Raw genomic sequence first — 21320 nt, forward strand, 5'->3', positions numbered from 1 at the left:
TGAAGGTAAATTTGATGTTATCAAAATTTTTTAAAAATCACATTGATCACCATTATAGAAAAGGTAACAAACTTTATTGAGCGCCTGTGTACTAGGGCACGGCTAGGGCTATGAATTTTACAATCATCACATCTAATTCTCCCATTGAGTTATTATTATCTTCACTTTATAGGTAAGAAAGCTGAATTTAGGTAACTTGACCAAGGTCACTCTGTCAGGAAATAGCACAGTTAAGATTGGACCTAGTAAGTCTTGATTCTAAAGCCCAGGCCCTGTTGTTGTTTTTTTTTTTTTTTTTGCATTTATGGCCATGATGCCTGAAAAGAAATACAAAATTCAGCAATAAAAAATATTTTAACACAGTATTTGAATATGGACTGAGAAAATATGTACCAATACCTGTCAGACAACCACTATAAAAAGATAGTACAATTCAAATGATCACCACCAGAGGTCAGCAAACATAGGAGAAACTCAGGACAGTGAGGGTCAGAAAGGGCCTCCTGAAATGACTCATATCCACAGTACATCTCCAGTATCTGTGAATCTGAAGGAACTGCAAACTGTGAAGGAAGGGCAGAGTGTGTGGAGGGAACGTCAGCGTGGAGATGGAAGGAGAGAGGTGTATAGTTTGTGCTGCAATCAAGAGACAGGAGTCCAGCTCCATCAGATTACTGCCCAGAATAAGAAACTGTAGAACTGGCTCTTATGAGAATTAGAGCCAGAGGAGACTGGTTCCCTGTTTTCCTAGCTTTCTGTTCCGCTGGTGGCTACCTGGAAACCCTTTCTAGGACGATCTGGATTAGATGCAGGATGAGGGCCTGAGTACTCTGATTCTGGAGTCTGTCTTCCAAGGAGCTTGCATGACCGTGTCAAAGCCCCAGTAGTGTGAAGCAGCAGCTAGAGGCATGACCCGGGCTTTGAGGCTGATGGATAGCTGCCCATCTCTCCTTGGGCTCTTCTAGGAGTCCAGGCAGGTAGAATGTTGCACTCAGTTACAACCATCTTCCTTTGCCAGATCTAAGTCTGGGACTGAGAAATGTCAATAACCTCAGATATGCAGATGACACCACCCTTATGGCAGAAAGTGAAGAACTAAAAAGCCTCTTGATCAAAGTGAAAGAGAAGAGTGAAAAAGTTGGCTTAAAAGCTCAACATTCAGAAAACTAAGATCATGGCATCCAGTGCCATCACTTCATGGCAAATAGATGGGGAAACAGTGGCTGACTTTATTTTTCTGGGCTACAAAATCACTGCAGATGGTGATTGTAGCCATGAAATTAAAAGACGCTTACTCCTTGGAAGGAAAGTTATGACCAACCTAGACAGCATATTAAAAAGCAGAGACATTACTTTGTCAACAAAGGTCCGTCTAGTCAAGGCTATGGTTTTTCCAGTGGTCATGTATGGATGTGAGAGTTGGACTATAAGGAAAGCTGAGCGCAGAAGAATTGATGCTTTTGAACTGTCGTGTTGGAGAAGACTCTTGAGAGTCCCTTGGACTGCAAGGAGATCCAACCAGACCATCCTAAAGATCAGTCCTGGGTATTCATTGGAAGGACTGATGTTGAAGCTGAAACTCCAATACTTTGGCCACCTGATGTGAAGAGCTGAGTCACTGGAAAAGACCCTGATGCTGGGAAAGATTGAGGGCAGGAGAAGGGGACGACAGAGGATGAGATGGTTGGATGGCATCACTGACTCAATGGGCATGAGTTTGGGTAGGCTCTGGGAGTTGGTGATGGACAAGGAGGCCTGGCGTGCTGCAGTTCATGGGGCTGCAAAGAGTCGGACACAACTGAGTGAACTGAACTGAAGTCTGGGACTGAGGAGGGAATTGAATGTAAAAGAGCTTCTTGCATCAGGAGTATCAGAGAAGAGCAAGGTAAGGAGCAGGCAGGAAGGCAGTCTCCTCACCTACAGCCTTGGATACCTACTCTCAAGACAAACATATCATCTCTCAATATAGAAACATTCCAGTCAGGTTTATGGGAACTCTACATACTCTGGGCAGAGTTCAGAATTGAGATGATGAGGAAAGGGGGAATCAGGAAGGTCCTGAGAAAGAACTTCAGCAAAGGAAGGCAGGCTTCCTGGATTCCACATACACAAAGCTCTTCATTAGAATTCCCTGATTAAAAGTCTGTAGTGGCCCAATAATTTACTTTTGACCCCAATGATGACAAGGCTAAAGTGAGTTTATTCATTCAACTCAAAAAATATTAGATCCTAGTCTTAAAAAAGGTATTTCATGAAATGCTGAACCTACAAAATCCATGTGATTCTTGCCCTCCAGGAACTCAGTCTAGAAAAGCAGGAGAAAATATCAATAAGCAACCAGAAAATTGTGTCTAGCTAGAGGGTATGAACAAGGAGCTATATAAGCAGAAAGATCAAATAAGCTAAAACTGTGTTCAGGGCAGAGAAGACAAGGGAAGAAAGGTGTCCAAAGATTTCACAGAGAAAGGAATATGTAAACTGTCTCAAGGTAATCACACTGAAAACAAATACAAGGAGGGTGATTATTGTAGCCAAGGAACAGCAAGAACAAAGGCAGCAAGAATACAGGTATAAACAGTGTGTTGAGGCCAGACCACGGGGGAGGGGCAGAGACTGGCAGGAGAAAGGGGTGTGAAACACGAAGCCGAGGAGCAAGAATCACAACTAGAGATAGACTGGGACCAGACTGGAAAGGTTAGACCTTTCCTAAAAGCAAAGGATTTTAGGCAGGGGTCTGGTGGACAACGTGGGGGCAACGTGGATGATGGATGACTAAGGCTCAGGGAGACCAGAAGCAGGGAGATTAGTTATAAGACCTAAGCAGTAGCCAGGGTGAATACTAGGACAGTGGAAATGAGGAGGAGAGAATTCCCTGGTGGTCCAGTGGTTAGAACTCCAAGCTTTCACTGCTGTGGGCCTGGGTTCAATCCCTCGTCGGGAAACTAAGATCCTCCAAGCCATACCCGCGGCCAAAAAAACAAACCCAAAAGAAGGAAAAAAATGGAGATACACTCTATTAGTAATAAAGACAGGATTAGTAATCAAATAAATGTTGACAGACGAAAGAGAATTAAAAGATGATTCTGAAATTTCAAGTATACATGATCAAGAGTGGTAATAATGTCAAGTGAGGTGAGGAACACAAAGGATTATTTTTCTTTCTTACATGTTGAGTGAGTTATCTGTGGGACATTCAGATGAAAATGTCCACTAAGCAGGCTGCCAGGTTGAGAAAAAAGTGAGGGATTTTAATTTAGGTGTCAGCAACATGTATGTAATAGCTAAAGAGGGGATGCAACTTGTTCAGGGGTCAGAGAGTAAGGAGAGGAGCCAGGATGGGGAATGCCAGTATTTCAGGGACAGAGGAAGAAGTGGCAGTGAAGGAGACTGAAACCCAGAAAGGCTGCAGGAAAACCAGAAGTGCCTTAGTTCCGCACTTCATGGGAAGAAAGCACTGAGACACACTCTGCTGGAAAGCGGTCGAAGAGGCTAAGGACGGCAAGACCACTGGAGCAGGCAACCAGGGTGCGGGTATTGATAAGTGACTTGGTAAACGATGGCCAGACAGGTAGATAAAAGAAAAGTTAAACTGCTCTAACTTTGGAAATGGAAAGAATTAGGTTAGCAGCTTGAAGCAGCAGCAGAGGTTTTTCAAAACGGGAGAGGTGGGCAGAAAGGCAGATTTTAACATGGTTCAAAATGAAAGTGTTCGTTGCTCAGTTGCGTCCAACTCTCTGGGAGCCCATCAGGCTTCTCTGTCCATGGAATTCTCTGGACAAGAAAACTGGAGTGGGTGGCCATTCCGTTCTCTGGAGGATCTTCCCAACCCAGGGACTGAACCTGGGTCTCCCACATTGCAGACTCTTTTTACCTTCTGAGCCATTATAGGCTGACAAAAGGTCTCTCCAGGAGAGACAAGATAAAAGGAGAAAATACTATTGAAACAAAGAACAAAAAGAAGTCAAAGAAAAATGAGGTTGACAGCACTAGTGGCAGGGTTGGCCTTGCAAAGGAAAAACACTTCTCTTCTTAGGAGAAGGGGGTAAATTGGTATTGGTGAACATGTAGATGTTAGAAGAGAGGGAAGTTTGAGGAAATTTGATGGGAATTTTGAGGAAATTTTAGAGGAGTTTGAGGAAGTCTGACACTTCTGTTTTCTCTGTGAAATAAGAAGTAAATTATCTGTTGAAAAATGGGGTCAAGACTGGGAAACCTGCAGTTCTACATTACTATGCCAAACTATTAAGTATTTGATAGCAGGGCCTGTCTTACTTCATTTTTTTTTTTTTTTTTTCTTTTTTTTATCCTCAACCTAGCACATAGTAAGGGCTCAATAAAGGTTTGCTGACTGAATAGCTGACAGAACTATTTAAAGGCCCACATAAGACTCCAAAGCCAAAAAACACACAGCCCCTCCTCATAAAAAACTCTCCAATAAAGCCAAACATCAAAATGTTATATTTCAAATAGCTACATATCAAATGGCTGAGTGATTTGACAAAGTGGACATAAGGGGTCAAATGAGCAAAAATAATCAAGAATGCTGGTAGTTACAGTATAAACCATCAACCAAGGATTCTCAGATAGGTATAAAGGCAGGTAAAAGCACAGGCTGACGGGAAATGGGAAAGGCTGTCAGCATAACTTCAATTTCAGTTTCAAGGGGCCATAATCCAGATTCAGTCATTTTAGACACAGGTTGGTATTAACTGAATGTAAAATATGTCGGAGCTAGATCTTGGCTTCTAACTACCATTCTCCAATAAAAAGAACAAAGGCTCCTTGGAGAAATGGCCAATCTAGGGCTGAGGCAGGGAAAATACAGTATGAGTCTGAAGCATCTTATGTATCAAAAAGTACTCAAGAAAAAAAAAGAGGATGTAGACATATCAAAGGGACACAGAAGTCAAAAGCCCTTCCCATGTTCAAAGCTGGGACAATGTGAACAACAAAAATAATGCATAACTGGACTATAACCACCCACTTATAATAAAATAAGTATACATGAGGACTTGTTAATTTAAATTAATAAAGAAGAGGTAGTTTCCTCACAGAAGCTTAATTCCCATCAACCCCATTAAGGGTGGGCTAGACTCACTCCCAAAGAATAGGGAAAGAGAAAGTGGAGAAACCAGGCAAACCCTACCTTAACCAGGTGATAAAGATTTTATCATCCATAATGTCACATGGCTATCACACACTCCTTGATAGGATGTGATGGGGGCATTTCACCTATGTTGTATTTTTTTCCCCCCGAAACCTGTAAGCTCAGTCTAATAATGAGGAAAAAATTACACAAATTCAGATTGGGGGATATTCTACAGAACATAGCCAGTACTCTCAAAGACTGTCAAAGTAACCAATAAGAAAAGACTAAGAAACTGTCACAGAGAAGACTAGGGAGACATACCAACTAAATGCAATGTGGTATCCTGCAACAGATCCTGGAACAGAAAAAGGACATCAATGGATAAAGCCCACATAGGATTTAGCTAATGTAATGTACTAATGTCAGTTTCTTAATTTTGACAATATACCCTGATAATGTTAACAAGGGAGAAAATTGGGAAAGGGGAATATAGAAACCCTCTGCACTATCTCTGCGACTCTCCTTTGAATTTAAAAATATTTCAAAATAGGAGCTAATTTAGAAAAAAAAGTTGGAACTGTCCCTGTTCCTCTGGATCTGCTACATTCTATGTAGTCCTGGCATGCTGATCTGGTCATGAATTGTTTACCTGGGAGTCAAGTGTAGGACAACTGCACTGATTAACATGTATTAACAGTGTAGCTAGAAAACTTAATTTTGGGTTTAGTATATGAAGTTATAACCATATTCTCCCCAATCCCAACCCTCTCAACACACCAGAGACATGGCTTTTTATTAAAAAAACTTTTTTTTTAATTGGTTTACAAAGGAGCTACAGACTACATTGAACTAATCTTTGTACAAAAAGGCAAAAAAAAAAAAAAAAAAGAAAAGCCCCAAAACACCCAGAGACAAAAGGCAGGGGAGAGACAAGAAAGTAAGATACAAAAGAGCAGGAAGAAACCAAGACAAGAGATTAGCATCATACATACACAAGATCAAGGGGGAAAAGAGCAAGAAAGATGAGAGAGCATTTAAAAGTATTTCCCCACAGCCCAGGTGATAATCGGATTGAAACCAACAACAAACACAGCATGAGATTGATTATTAAGAAGTTTAAAAAGGCAACAGTGGTATGGAGACTGGTTATTGCCAGTGTTAAGAGAGAGAAATAAACTTGTTTTAGGCACCAGAGACCGGAGCACTGCCCCTTCCTCCCAGAGGAGGACAGACTCTGGAAGAGGAAGCAGGCCCTAGGGCAGCTGCCATTGGTATGTGTAGAAAGAGTCTCTTCAGACCAATCTCAGCATATTTTCCCCAACTTTCCCCAAAATCTTTGTGCCTTAGACTCCAAATGGGAGCTATGGGATGCTACTGGGAGAAAGGGGTGATCAGAAATATGAAGACTTGCCCTTGTGCACACTGTTCAAGAGCAGCTGCTAGGAAAGTGGGGGGCTGGGTAGAGAATCCCATTCCTCTGTGGAGAAGGCACAGTGTAATTCCTGAAGGTGAGGAAGAGAAAACACACACCCCAGGAGAGGTATCAACAAGGTCCTCACCACCCACAGCAGCCTCACTTTAGCCCTATTTATTTATTTATTGATATTAAAGGAATTGAGGGATAGATCATGCCTCTTCTTGCTCAGCAGGGACAAGGCAGGCTGGGGTTGTGATAATCAGGAAGGGAGATAATGGGACAAAATACTCATTTCCCTCAAATGAACATTGTGGAGGCAATCTTTCTGGGTTTGGGGAAATCAAACTGGAGAAGACCTAGGAGGTGAATAAAACCAGGGACTCCCACTTTTTTTCCCCCTTTCCCAGATTCCGATCTAAGGCAAGTGAGCTAAATTGGCAAGAGGGAGTAGGAATTTAAGCTTAAGGCTGCTTAATGTCCTCCTGGGGGCTGGTGTTTAGGGAAGACAGACAAAGAAAAGAACAGGTCAACCTCAAAGCTGGTCTCCTCATCCTCCTAGATGAGGTCTGTACCCCAGGAGTAGAGCCAAGAGAGGCACCGCAGAGCACACAGGCTCCTAAACAAAAGTAATAACCTACCCATAGTTTATCAGCAGTTTTCAAAAGCAATGTTTTCCGGGGTTGGAGAAGTGCCATATCCTCCTCCCTTCCCCAAAGCTACTGCTGCCACCTTTCATCCTTGCACAATAAGTTACTGGCTCTCTTCTAAGGGAGATGAAACTCCGAGATTTCACATTCCTCCTCCCAACTCCAAGAGGGCACTTGAATAGGGGGAAGGAGAGCTATGCAAAGGGCCCCTCACTTGAGACAGCTAGACTATCCTCATTTTCCTTGGTACCTGGATCAGAACTCCTTTGATCTGATCCCAAGGTCCAAAAGGCATCAGGGTACTTACAACTGAATGAAAACTTTAGCACCAGAGCTCCCCCAAAGCATAACAGGGGCCTGATTAATACCCCCAGAAGAACCTCTCAAAAAGCGTATAAATTTATTGCGTCCTAGCAAAGATCTGCAGCTTCCAGTATTCACACAATGTGAAGATATTAACAATACAAAATATATTCTGAAAGTCAAACATCTGCAGTTCATAGTGCTTTCTCAGATTTGTTAAAAAAAAAAAATACAATGCTTAGTTTCCTATATTGGATATACAAAAGCAAAAAAATATATATGTATATAGTAGAAATAAATCAATCAGCCATAGTAATTTACAGCCTTTGTCTCTAACCCTCCCCCAGTCATAATCTTTACCCAACACTTCAGTCTATACTTTCTGGGATCAAGAGTTCTATTCTGAATTCTGAGAAATGTGTGTTAAACGGCATTCTACATGGCACCCATAAAGAGGGTGCCCGCTGGGAAGTCCCTGAAGGACGACGATGTGGGTTGTTACTGCTCCGGGTAAAAAGTGAGACAGTCAAATGATAAGCAGATACATGTGAATGGGCAACCTGAAAGGACAAGGGAATAATATTACCACTTCTCTGGGCATCCCTGACCCAAGGTTTGGTCATTAGAAAGTTACATAAAAGAGCAACTTGTGAAAAAAAAAAACTTAGACTCAATATGCCTGTCAGTTACACTAATTTCTTCCGGCAAAAAGTTCAGGGAAAGGGACTTTCAGCAATAAGCTCCTGACTCACGGAATGTGGGCTAACTTCCCGTGGAAAAGATTGAGTGACTTACTGCTGCTGGGAAACAAAAGCAGTAGCGGCTTTAATTTTAGGGCCAAACAAGATACTGAATCCTGAGCTTCCTTGGTGAGAAGGAACTAGGACAAGTGGAAAGAACTGGATATAAATTTGCTTGTGCCAAGAGCTGGGGGTAAACCAGCATTCCATCCCAGAGAAAACCATCATCAAATAACCTAAAAGTGTTTAAGTTTCAGCATCATTAAGCTAGATTACATCTAGTAATTTCATTCTAGGGAAGATTCCATTCCATGAAATGTTCTAGCAAAACACTGCACACTCCAGTGAGTTATCTTGCCCCTTTCCTCCAGAAGATGCCTATGTACATGATTGCAGATATAAAACAGCATGTTCAGAGTTCTGCCTTTCAGTGGGAACAAAGGGTGTGATAAGTGGCTGGACAGATAACTTTTACTTCAGTATTAATGCAATTTGATAAAGGGAAAGTTCCTTGCAATAGCTTCTGTGTTAAAAACAGTATTAAGTCTGCAGAGAAAGGACCAAGTGGAGTAAGCTTTTGTTTAGAATATTAACAGTTATTGTATTTCAGGTTAAACAACAACACAAACTTACCCAAACCCTAATTTGGATAGATTTTATATAAAATACATAGTAGAATCACGGCATCATCTATTTGTAGTCAAGGTAAATAGACTTATGAGAGGAATTAGGACTCTGCTATAGAACTGGATGTTGGTTTCATTTTCAAACACAAAAATAGTTTCTTCTTTTAAAAGTGCAGTAGAATATCCCCCATTCATAATTGTAACTAGTTTAGCAAAAGCAAAGCAATGACCTCAGGAACATACCCAGGTTTTAAGATAGATTTCTAGGTAATGGGCCTGAAAGGCATTTTGATCTGAATTTGATTTATTTTCCAACAATTTCAAATATAATTTCTCATCTGTGTGTAGATATATACAAGCACGAACACACATTCACACACGGTCATACACAAACACTTCACTTTCTATCAGATTAGGGTAATTTTTTATTGCAGGTCTCTTATAGTATTGGCTAACAGAAAACCTATCCCCAATCTAACAGATTACACACATACACACAGCCATTTCCACACTTCCTCACAGTGAAAAGCTCTCTGACAAGATACCAGAAAGTCGAGAGAGACAATGTTTTAATGGCTGGGCCTTGAGGACAACTCTGGTTGCATTTAAATCTCAGTGCCAAATGCACTAAGAGTTCCCTGCCGCTATAATTTTTGGATCAGTCTCTTCAGGAATCAGGCCATGGAGAAAAGCAGGATGGCTTTCCCTGGTCTCTCCTATAAACCACAGTGGTAAGACAAGATTTCTTTTTGTTCTGGGCTATCATTCCCATGATCACGTGTGCTTCCTTTCCCCTTAGGAATCACCCTAGGAAGAGTTAAGGGAAAAGATCAAAGAACCATTGCCTTGCCACTGATCCATGCTCTGGAGTTCTGCAGAATGGAAATCCAGAACAGAGTCACTGGCTGATGCTCCTTAATAACATAATGGGAAAGAAACTACTGGAGATGTTCAAAAGAGGAAGTGTATTTCCTTTCAGAATGTGAACTCAGAAGCCTACACATCAAAGCTTAGAGCTACCTTGGAAGACAGTTGCACAAAGGTCCAAATACTCCACTAACTCCTGAAGTGAACTACTTGAGTCACTTCCACTTCTGAGCACATCATTTTCCTATTGAAAGCTCCTACCTATTACTTGACCATCTTTTCACAGTTTGGACAAACTGATCCCAGACTATAACTTTCAAAGGGTCTCCTGTACAATTCCATAGAAAGACTTCTGATTCCTGATGCTTAGAGCAGCTAATGAAGAGAGAGGTGCCTTTGACTCTCCAGCACCAAAAGGGTGCCTGCGTCAGTAGTATTTTGAACACTCTCTTCACAGCTACCTCAAGCATTTGCCTGAGCTTCAAGGCTTCTCCATTCTGCTGCTGGGACTAAGGACTTTATAAAAAAATGACAGAAGTGCCTCATCCAGGGACCACTACCAAAAACAAAACATGAAGTGATCAGGTGAGAGAAGGGGAGACAGAAAGGGTTGAGTCAGGGAAAGAGTGCAAGAAGCTGATCCCAAATTAAAAGACAAAATTAAGAAAGGAAAACATTATGTATGTATATATAAACTAAAAGCAGAGCATATAAATGCTTAATCTGGTGGGAAGCCAAGACAACATCTATAGAATATCTTGATGTGTCACAACAAGGCTCAGCCATAAGGAAATAAGGCAATATAAAAAAAATGACCAAGGTATTTTGGTCACAGAATGGTCTCCTTCCTCCTCCCAGCCTACCCCTGCAAATGCATCTCTATATATCTTTTATATATATATATATAATATAGAATCTGTTTTTGTTAAAAAGTATTTCAATGATCATATATATTTATCAAGGCATGATGGCTTTAGGAAAGGGGGGGATCCATCATGGGGGAGCTGAGAAGGGAAATGCAAGAAGGGGAGGCTAGGGTAAGAAGTGTTAAGAAACTGTTTGGGGTCAAACGAATGCTCATCAAAGGTGGCACCAACAGAATTTTCACTATGTTTCCCACTTCAAGAAGGTAGTGATGATACAGGTGGGTGCCAGGACCCCATCTCTTCTTTTGTATCCCACCCCCAATTCTTCCCACCACCATGCATTTTTAATGCCTCATGGCTCATTCTCCCACACGTCTCTTGGACCCATGCTACCTTGCATCCCAGGGTTGATGGGTATGGCCCATATGTCTCTGGCCCCAGGTGCCTGATCTCAGAAGCCATTGCCACTGATATTAATGGATTGCAGATCTGCCACCTGCATGACATTGATGCCACTGTTGGCAAGACGGGCAATACCCTCTGGACAAATGGCCTCCATGGCTACCATGTTGGTGGTAATAAGGGCTGAAGGGGTGGCAGTACCACTGCCTTCTGAACCTGCCCCACTGTCCAGGGGCAAAGTGCCCACACTCAGGGCTACACCCGGGCCTCCCTTCTTATTCTGGTGGGTCTTGATATGCTTTGACAGGTGGTCACTCCTCATGAAGCGCTTGGGACACTCAGGGCAGGCAAATTTCTTCTCACCTAGGTAAACGAAGAGTAAGAAGATGAGAAAAATCACATCTTAGGAAGTAAGGGTACCTTGTTCAGTTCATTCCCTTCAAACTATGTAAGGCAGAATAAGGTTAATCTTAAAAGGTGATTAAAACAAGAAAATTCTGGTGATTATCTTTTGTCTTTTTGGGGAACAAAAAAAGTAAAAATTAGAGAGTCCTCAGAAAGGAAGAAGTATAGCAGAAAAGTAAGATAAGACCTTCAGAACCCTTATTTCTTAAGGGTTTTCAGATTAACTCCAATGCCATTTATGATCCATACATTCAATTTCAAACATAAGCTGCTCAGAAATTTTAGTTACTTCCGAGGTATATTTTGTCTTTTCATTCTGGTCCATTACTACCTCTCCCTTCCCCAGTTCCTGCTCACCTGTGTGTGTGCGTTTGTGCCTCTGTAACTCATCTGAACGTGTGAAGCGTTTCCCACAGAATGACCAGGTACACATGAAAGGCCTCTCGCCTGTATGCCAGCGCAAGTGTGCCCGGAGGTGTGAGGTCTTGCCATATACTTTGCCACAGCCTTGCATGTGACAAATGTGCTGTTTCTTCTTGCCAGGATCCCCAGAGCCCCTAGAAGTGAAAACACAATTGTTCTTTGTTCATTTTAGAGACAAAATTTAAAGAGTCATACAGTATCCATAGTAATCACTGGACCCACTCAAAACTAATCCAAGTTTTTAAAAAAAAAAAAAGGAATCTGCCTGTCAACTCAGGAGACATAGGTTCGATACCCACTCCAGGAAGATCCCACATGCCACGGAGCAACTAAGTCCATGTGCCACAACTACTGAGTCTGTGCTCTAGAACCCAGGAGTTGCAAGTATTGAAACCTGCGGGCCCTAGAGCCCATGCTCTGCAACAAGAGAAGCCACTGCAATGAGAAACCGGTGCACCACAACAAAGTGTAGCCCCCAATCACAATAAAAGAAAGCCCACAGAGCAACACAGACCTAGTGGAGCTATAAATAAATAAACAAACATCAAAATGTGCACTTAGATATGTGCAGTTTATAAAAAGAAAAAAGACTTCTCAACACACACACACAAATGTCTTCATTTTATTTTTTTAAATTTGTTTATGGCATGCGGGCTCTTAGTCCCTGGATCAGGGACCAAACATGTGCCCCTGCAGTGGAAGTGCAGAGTCTTAACTACTGGACCACCAGGGAATTCCCAAAAGCCTTCACTTTTAGTATCAACAGCTAAATCTTTACAGTCAGTTCTGATGTGTGATGTCATTTTCAAGGTGACTCGTGAAATCTATGAGGCATTTTCCTGTATTTTTCTGGTCGTTAAGTCTCAATACATGCATTTCCCATGGGAACCACTGTGAATATGGTGATGTGTTGATATTTTTGGCTGGGAACTTATTTAGTGAACAAAGGGTCTCTCCATTAAACACTTGGTGGAAAACTTTAAAACATAATATTTTACAACTACAAAGCTTTCCTTCTCCAAAATAAAAGTCAAGAGCCAAAAAGTAAAGATTAAAAGCTGAAAAGATAGAGTAATATGAGAGACATCAGTGGAAGATGGGATGGAAAAAAGTTAAAAGAGGTGAAATAAAGACCATAACTAATTCAAGGTATGTTAAAAAAAAAAAAAAAAAAAAACATATTCCCTATATGGAGCAAATCCTAGGCTCCTCTCAGGAAATCAGTTCTGAAATGTTTTTGCCAAACCAATTTGTACCATGTGTAATCCATTAGTGGGTATGGAGATTTCTAAAAGAGATTTGCCTTGGGTTTTAACAGCACACATTGGCAGAGGAGCAGGAAAAAAAACATAACAGAAATGAAATCACACTTAGGTGGAAATCACAGAATTTCTTTCAAAAACTTAAATCCACTTGAAGCTTTGTGAGAGGGAAACTCCATTGTACTCAAGAGCTTCTTTTCCCCCTTTTAATTAATTTTGGGGGGGTGCTATGCAGCATGTAGGATCTTAGTTCCCCGACCAGGGATCGAACCCATGCTCCCTACAATGTAAGTGCGGAATCTTAACCACTGGACCACCTGGGAAGTCCATGTACTCAACTGTTTTTGATTCAGGTTTTTCCCATAATGTAGGGTAACCTACAAAGAATTCAAATTGTTTTTTGTTTTGGTACATTTCTTATTTTTTTGCTTATTTTTTTCTTAAGTTCTTTTTAAAAAAAATTTAATTTCTTTACTTTTGGCTGTGCTGGCTCTTCATTGCTGCGCAGAGGTTCTCTAGCTGCAATGGGCGGGGGCTGCTCCCTAGCTGCAGTGGTTTTTCTTGTTGCAGGGCATGGGGCTCAAGGGCACAGGCTCAATAGTGTGGCACCCGAGCTTAGTTGCTCTGCGGCATGTGGGATCAGCCCAGATCAGGGATTGAACCTATGTCTCCTGCATTGGCACGCAGATCCTTTACCACTGAGCCACCAGGGAAACTCTGTGATTATTTTATTTTATTTTTTTTAGTATTTATTTATTCAGCTGTGTCAGGTCTTAGCTGCAGCATGTAGGATTTTTCATTGCGACCCATGGACTCTCTAGTTGTAGTGTGTAAGTGTAGTTGCTCTGCAGCACATGGGACCTTAGTTACCTGACCAGGAATCAAGCTGAGTCCCCAGCACTGCAAGGCAGATTCTTAACCACTGGATCAACAGTGAAATCCCCTGTGATTATTTTTAATGGGGCAAAACTTTAACAGACTTTTTTCAAAGGCAATTAAAAACCTATATGACTTTCTATTCTCTTTCAAAGTCAGTGACTTGAAGAAAAAGGAAATAACCTGGAGCTCTTCAGAGATAATATTGTATAGCCAGTACACTAATGTGAAAATCTATCAGAATTCTGTTTTGTAGGCGATATTAGATGATTTGATTGAAAAATTTTCTACCCAGAATAAGTAGTTTTATCTATTTTTGGGGAAAAAAAAGAAACTCATGATTTTCACACAGTCACTGTAAAATAATCATTACAGTAGGTATGTTTCTGTTTCCTTGCCAAGCTGTTTTTTTCTTTGCCACACTGTTTTATAAGCTATCTTGTTAAAGCCATCTCACCAATAGAATTTTTTTAAAGAGTAAAAAAAAAAATCTCAAAACAGACATAAAGTAACAATCATTTGACCATTTGGCTCCATCTGACTTCCTTGTCTCTAACAGATAGCAGGCATCTCTGAAGGTCCAAGGTCTAAGAGTTGATGAAAAGGCACAGAGTTGGAACCAAGACCACATATGACCTAACCAAATGTACTGTACTCTCTGATCCCTGTGTAACCCTGCCAAGTCTTAAAGTTAAAAGAAAAAAAACCAAAAAACCCACTTATTTTTACCTCCTAATCTATTAATTCTTCATCTTTACACTCTTAAAGAGACCGGCTGAATCAACTTACCTTCCTTCACTATCTTTACAGTAGGGGCAGGTGCATGCTTCCCGCCGGGTCCTCCGACCAGCTTGGGGTTGGGGATCTGGGCTGTTCTCTCCTTCCTCTCCACCTGTTGGGTCATCATGTATTCCATCACCACCAGCCCCATGGAGGCCAAGCTGAGCTCCATGATCACCTGAAATTGAGAGAGTACAAGGGTCAAGGTGGGAAGGTCATCACAGCCGCAGGTATCTCAGTGACACATGACTTTTACAGCACCATTTCTTCAAAACTTTGAAGTCACCTTCACTGATATTGCCTGTAGTTGAAATCTCAAAAATCAGCACTGCAGAGACAAAGAAACAATAAGTATATGAAAACATGCTCATTCTCAAATTTTAAAACACAATTCTATTTGACTTTTATGATTGTTCTAACCTACCGGCTTACAAAAGTTAAAACTCTAACAATGCACAGCACCAGCAAAGATATAGGGCTTCCCAGATGGCTCAGTGGCAGGTGGTGATAAATTAGTGCAAACTTTTTTTTTTTTTGGGGGGGGGGTGCACCTGAGCTGTGCAGCTTGAGGGATCTTAGTTTCCCAACCAAGGACTGAACTTGCACCCTTGGCAGTGAAAGCGCAGAGTCCTAAGCACTGGACTGCCAGGGAGCTCCCTGTATGATCTTTTTGAAGGCCAATTTGGCAATATCATTAAAAATTTAAGTGCACATCTTCAAAGAAATTTCACTTTCAATCACAATGTCCTATGGATACATTCATGAGAACACAAACACATGACAGTAAAGTTTTCTGTAGCCTTATAACAAAAAACTGGAAAAAATCAAAATGTATACCACTGCCTAACTGGTTAAGTAAATTACAATAAACTTATGTGTACTACTATATATGCATTAAAAAGAATGAGATAAAGTTACATACTGCTATAGAAAGAGGTTACAACAAATCTCTTACTCATTCCCAGAGCTAAAGTATTATGGAACCAACAAAATGGAAATGACTAAAAATAAGACTCTACGGGACTCTAAACTAGAAACTATTCAAAACCAGAAAGGGGAAACTTCCTGAAATGAGCAAAAAATTGTTCTGAATATTCAGCAGGAAACAGTACATGCATATTATAAATTTTGACACACAGATAAAACGAAAAGAGCTGAGGTCAAAGTTAATTCTTTTTCTTTTTGGCCATGTGGAGCAGCATGTGGGATCTTAGTTCCCTAGCCAGGGATCAAACCCGAGCCCCCTGCAGCAGAAATACAGAGTCTTAACCACTAGACTACCAGGAAAGTCTTCAAAGTTAATTTTGTGTAGCTAGCTGTATCCATGCCAGGAAGGTTTTGGGTTGGGATTAGATGCTTTTTCAGAATGCTACAAAAAAGAAGAAAACACCATACATACATTCTGTTACTTGATGTTGTTTCCTTTTAAAGATAAATTTGTCTTAAATTCACTATAATTTCTCTCCTGGTAAAATTAAAATAGATAAATTCTACAAAGTTCCAGGACAGTGTTTTTCAAGCTTCTCAAACTTGCAACACACAGTAAAAATATATATGACAATGTAATCTAGTACATATATATATATATAACTGAAACAACAGTTTCACAAAAGTGTCTATCCTTATGCTAAGCAGTGTATTCTGAAATTTTCTAGAGTCTTATTTTTTTTCCCCTTAATGCTAGTCATAACCCAGTATATTGATTTTATGAGTTACTAAAGGGTCACATTTGACATTTTCAAACATTGCTCTATACCAATAGACAGAAGCAATGGTTTAAAGGAAAAGCTAACATTCTTCTCCAGCTTTCAAATCTACTATCAATAAGCATTCATCCATGAAAGTTTTGTAAATAAGTTAAAGACTCTATACCCATACTTAAGATTCTAATAGTAGGAAAGTGTTGAACTGGCCTGCTTTATCTATTTTATAAAGAAGGAAACTAAATAAATGGGGTAGAAACTAAATAAATAAACATCTAGAAACCTAGGCTCTTGACTTCTGTACCTCATTTCAACTCTTCTCAGCTAATCAACATAATTCTGAGCCACAGTACCTAATGAGCAGTCCTCCCTGGGCTTTGCTTCTCACTCTACCCTTTCTTAGCACCAGCTTATCATATTAAAATAAATTTAATTTGAATATTCTGAGACTTCCATGATACTGGCAGAATGAAAACTGGGAAGTACTGGAGCACAGGTTAAAAACCAGTTTAGAAGTAAGACAGACCACAGATATGAGTCCCTGCACTACGATTAGCTTTTTTGGTAATGATCAAATAACTTCTCTAGTTATCAATTTCCCCATCAGTAAAATTGGGATGAAATATTATAAAGTTACTGTGAAAAACAAATATGGAAGGTGCTGAGCACAACACAGGAAACATTGTGATGTCACACAGCAAACATTCAATAGACTGCATCTATTACTATTAGGAAAATACCTTGTGGAAAAAACACAGAAATCATAGAACAAGATACACCAATATTTTCATTCTGCTTAAAAATTATGTGCGGCCAAGTGGAAACTCCCTCTAGTGGGGATGGAGAATTTGTCCTTTAAAATAAGCCCTAATAGCTCAGCAGATTAGGATGCTAGTTAGTATTGCCAATGGTTACCTACCAAAAATTACCTTCAGAAGAGAAATTTATAAAACTATAGATCCAACTATCTATTACAGGTCTTTAGAAACAAGATAAAATTGTGGTGCATATAAGCAAATCATCTTCTTTGATATATTTTTCAAGCTAAACCAACTCCATTCAAATTTGAGAAGCAACTTATCAATCCTCAAAGTTCTCCCTTGCCCCAACCAACTCAAAAGAAGCAAACCTTTCTCCATTTTATTGAAACATAAGAATAATATACTTAGATATCAGAACTACTAAAACTAAATCTCTAACCCTCTTTCAATTCTTACAAAATCGACAGTCAAAAATTAATATCCTCCTGAACCCCCACATGATTTCAAATTTTTTCAAACTAAGAAAACTGAGAATGGGGTTAGATAGAATGAACAATTTTTAATTTCAATTAACAAAAAGAAGGGATAAAACGTCAACAGAGTATCAACATCAGACCAGAATCTGTTTCCTGCCTCTTTTAATAACAGTTTTAGAAAAAGAACAGTTTTATCTTAAAATGTGGTACTGGTTAGGCAATGAAATAAATTAAAGATTTTCCTTTCCATGATTAAAATAACTAGTAAACCAAAGGCACAGCTTAATGACAGTCTTGCCCAACTCAGTGGTTGCCTCGAGCATCAGTTTCTGAAACAGCCATGGCAGTTACTCACTTTTTTAGTTTCCTCAAAGTGAAAAAGTGTGCTGAAGTTATGAACTTTCAAGACCACCACATGGCAAGTCAAACACCCTATTCTTCTCTGAGAAAAAAACTTGGGTAAAACTAAAATCAGATGAAATAAGAACCTTCTCAATAATTTCCAAAAGGGTGGTTCCCATACACTTCCTTATTTATCTGCTTTCTGAAATGACTTTGGGAACATTGTGTTCTTTAATTCATTAAGTATTAATACAGTAAGACTAAACTTTACAACTATACCTTAAGCACACACTGGGTTTTCTCAATGTTTCATTTTACACAACAGATTTAACTCAAAGAATAATATCTCAGACCACAAAGTGTTTGTATGTTTTCAGCTACATTGAAACAGAATACTGGTAACAATACATGAAGAACAAAGTATCCAGAATATGGCTCCAAATCAAGAAATAAAAACTTCCACAGTGTGGGATTTCCCTGGTGGTACAATATATAGGAATCCATTTGCCAGTGCAGGGTACATGGATTCGATCCCTAGTCTGGAACGACCCCACGTGCTACAGAGCAACTAAGCCCGTGTGCCACAACTCCTGAGCCTGCGTGCTGCGAGTACAGAAGCCCGAGCACCGCAACAAACAGCAGCCCTCACTCGCTGCAGCTAGAGAGGGCCTGAGTGCACAACAAAGACCTAGTGCAGCCAAAAATAAATAAATGGAAATTGTTTAAAAAGAATAAAGAATGGGCACCAGAAATTTAATTTCCTTCTGTTCCAGAATGCAAACCCTTGCTGATTCATCAGTAAGTTATGCACTATAAAAATCACATATATATATATATCTTGTTTCTAAACTTACTTAATTACACATTAAATATTTCCTGTTACTTAATCATCATAGCATATTTTATACCCATAGACATGTATAAATGATAGTTTATAGGGTTTCCTACATACAAACTTCCTTAAGACCTTATACCTACAGTGCCATGTGGACTCCCTAATGGCAATCTGTAGAAATGTTTATCAGTTACTTATTGTCTACTGATCCAGGTACTACACTAAGCTCTGAAGATTCAAAGAAATAGTTTTCACTGTGGAAGAGCTTGTAGTTCACTAGAGAAGAGAGAAACAGATAATTTGAAAACAACAATATAAACCTTATACTAAAAGCCATTCAAAGATTTTCCAGAACTGAAAAGGGTAATTTCTCCAGTCTAGAATTTCAGAGAAGACTTGTTTCCTAAAGGAACCGAGATTTGGGCCAAACTTCAAAAAAATGCATAGGAGTTAGCCAAGTGAAGAATGTTGGCAAGGGAAGGGTAGTTCCAGGCAAAAGGAAGACTACGAGCAGCATAAAGGAAAGTAGTGGAGTGTGGGATGACGGTGGAGTAGAACGAGGATGAAGGTGAAGAGATGAACTTCAAAACAGGTGATATTATTAGATGCAAGACAGATATTTAAATGACTGATTTTTTTTAAAGGTGATGGTAGAGAGAGTATGGATAGATAAGCACTTTCACACATCAGCCAGGAAAACAGCATGTTTCCTACGTGTGTAGGTCACATTGGCAATATAGGGCATGTCTTTAAGATGTGACTAATATTTAACCCAACAAATAAGGACATATGCCAGATACTACATTAAACTCTGGAGAGAGTTAGATATAATCCTGGCCATTGCTGAGCTTCCCAGCTTCATTATCTCACTTGGGAAGATACAAAATGAAACCAACAATATCTGTCCTATAATTTGTATAATAAAGTGATAATAAAACACTCTATTAAGAGAAATATTAGAGTTGGGAGGGAGAGTGTTAGAAGGAAAAAAATGGAATATACTGGTTATTCCATTTGATAATAACAAGAGGTAATAAATGTCTAAAGTAGGGCAGTGGTTCCAGTAAAGAAAAAGGCATGGGTAAAAAAAGTATTTAGGATTAATGGGACTTCCCGAATGGTCCAGTGATTAAGAATCCATCTTCCAATGCGGGGGATGTGGGTTTGATCCCTGGTGGAGGAGCTAAGATCCCACATGCTGGAGGACAACTCAGCCTGCACACCGCAACAAAGACCCAGCACAGCCAACAACAATGATTTACTTGGGGAAAGGTCAGAGTACATAAAAGTGCTCATCACTGAAAAAAATCCAACTATGGAAAATGTCAGGCTTCCCAAGTGGGGCTAGTGGTAAAGAACCTGCCTGCCAACGCAGAAGACCTGATCCCTGGGATGGGAAGATCCCCTGGAGGAGAGCATGGCAACCCACTCCAGTATTCTTGCCTGGAGAATCCCATGGACAGAGGAGCCTGGGAGGCTATAGTCCACAGGGTTGCAAAGAGTCAGACACAACTGAGCCAACTTAGCAAACACATGGAAAGAGTCATTTGAAGAGATATTCATCAAATGATTTACAACAGCAATACACAAAATGGATAAAAATGTAAATAAACTGTTCAAGTAACCAGATGGACTACTAGGCAGTCAGCAAAATTATGATTAATTGAACAACTCAGAATAAATGCTTATGCTATATTATCCTTTAATGATAGGGCTATATTACAACAACCTAGAAAAAAATGCTTATGCTACATTATTACTGAACAAACCAAGAAACACATTACAGGCATCCTAAGAAAGTTATGCTAAAGAAACACATACATTTAAATTTATATCAAGTAGAGCAATTTGGTCACACCAAATCGGTGACTGCAATGGGCAGTGCTATTAGTTTTGTTTTTTTCCCCTTTCTCATATTTTCTATAGTATAATTCTGTAACTTTTATCATTAAAAACAGCAGAAAAAAAAATTAGTCTATGCATCTTCCCATTTTTGTGTGTATCAACTGTTCAGAGAGTATGAAGATAATTCCTTAGTGAAAGTGAAAGTCGCTCAGTCCTGTCTGACTCTTTGTGACCCCATGGACTATACATTCGATGCAAATCTCCAGGCCAGAATACTTAAGTGGGTAGGCGTTCCCTTTTCCAGGGGATCTTCCCAACCCATGAATCGAACCCAGGTCTCCTGCATTGCAGGCAGATTCTTTACCAGCTGAGCCACCAGGGAAGCCCCAGAATACTGGAGTGGGTAGCCTATCCCTTCTCCAGCAGATCTTCCTGACCCAGGAATTGAACCAGGGTCTCCTGCATTGCAGGCGAAGTCTTTACCAGCTGAGCTACCAGTTCAGTTCAGTTCAGTTCAGTCGCTCAGTCGTGTCCGACTCTTTGCGACCCGGTGAACCGCAGCACGCCAGGCCTCCCTGTCCATCACCAGCTCCCGGAGTTTACTCAAACTCATGCCCATCGAGTCGGTGATGCCACCCAGCCATCTCATCCTCTG

At 40.2% G+C, this 21320-nt stretch overlaps 1 protein-coding gene across 3 annotated transcripts in view; it reads right to left on the reverse strand.

Annotated features, from left to right (window-relative positions):
* Positions 1-52: 52 nt before the first annotated feature.
* Positions 53-21320, reverse strand: part of SP1 (Sp1 transcription factor) — a 43028-nt gene continuing 21760 nt past the window's right edge. For all 3 annotated transcript variants that reach the window (XM_061126923.1, XM_061126914.1, XM_061126906.1), the window contains exons 4-6: positions 14713-14881; positions 11720-11919; positions 53-11320 (exon numbers count right to left, since the gene is read on the reverse strand). In XM_061126923.1, coding sequence (XP_060982906.1) covers positions 11007-11320; positions 11720-11919; positions 14713-14881 — 683 coding nt within the window. In that variant the 3' untranslated portion in view covers positions 53-11006. The remainder of the gene's footprint in view (positions 11321-11719; positions 11920-14712; positions 14882-21320) is intronic.

This window comes from Dama dama, chromosome 3 (assembly GCF_033118175.1).
Source record: "Dama dama isolate Ldn47 chromosome 3, ASM3311817v1, whole genome shotgun sequence".
In the NCBI taxonomy this organism is placed as follows: domain Eukaryota; kingdom Metazoa; phylum Chordata; class Mammalia; order Artiodactyla; family Cervidae; genus Dama; species Dama dama.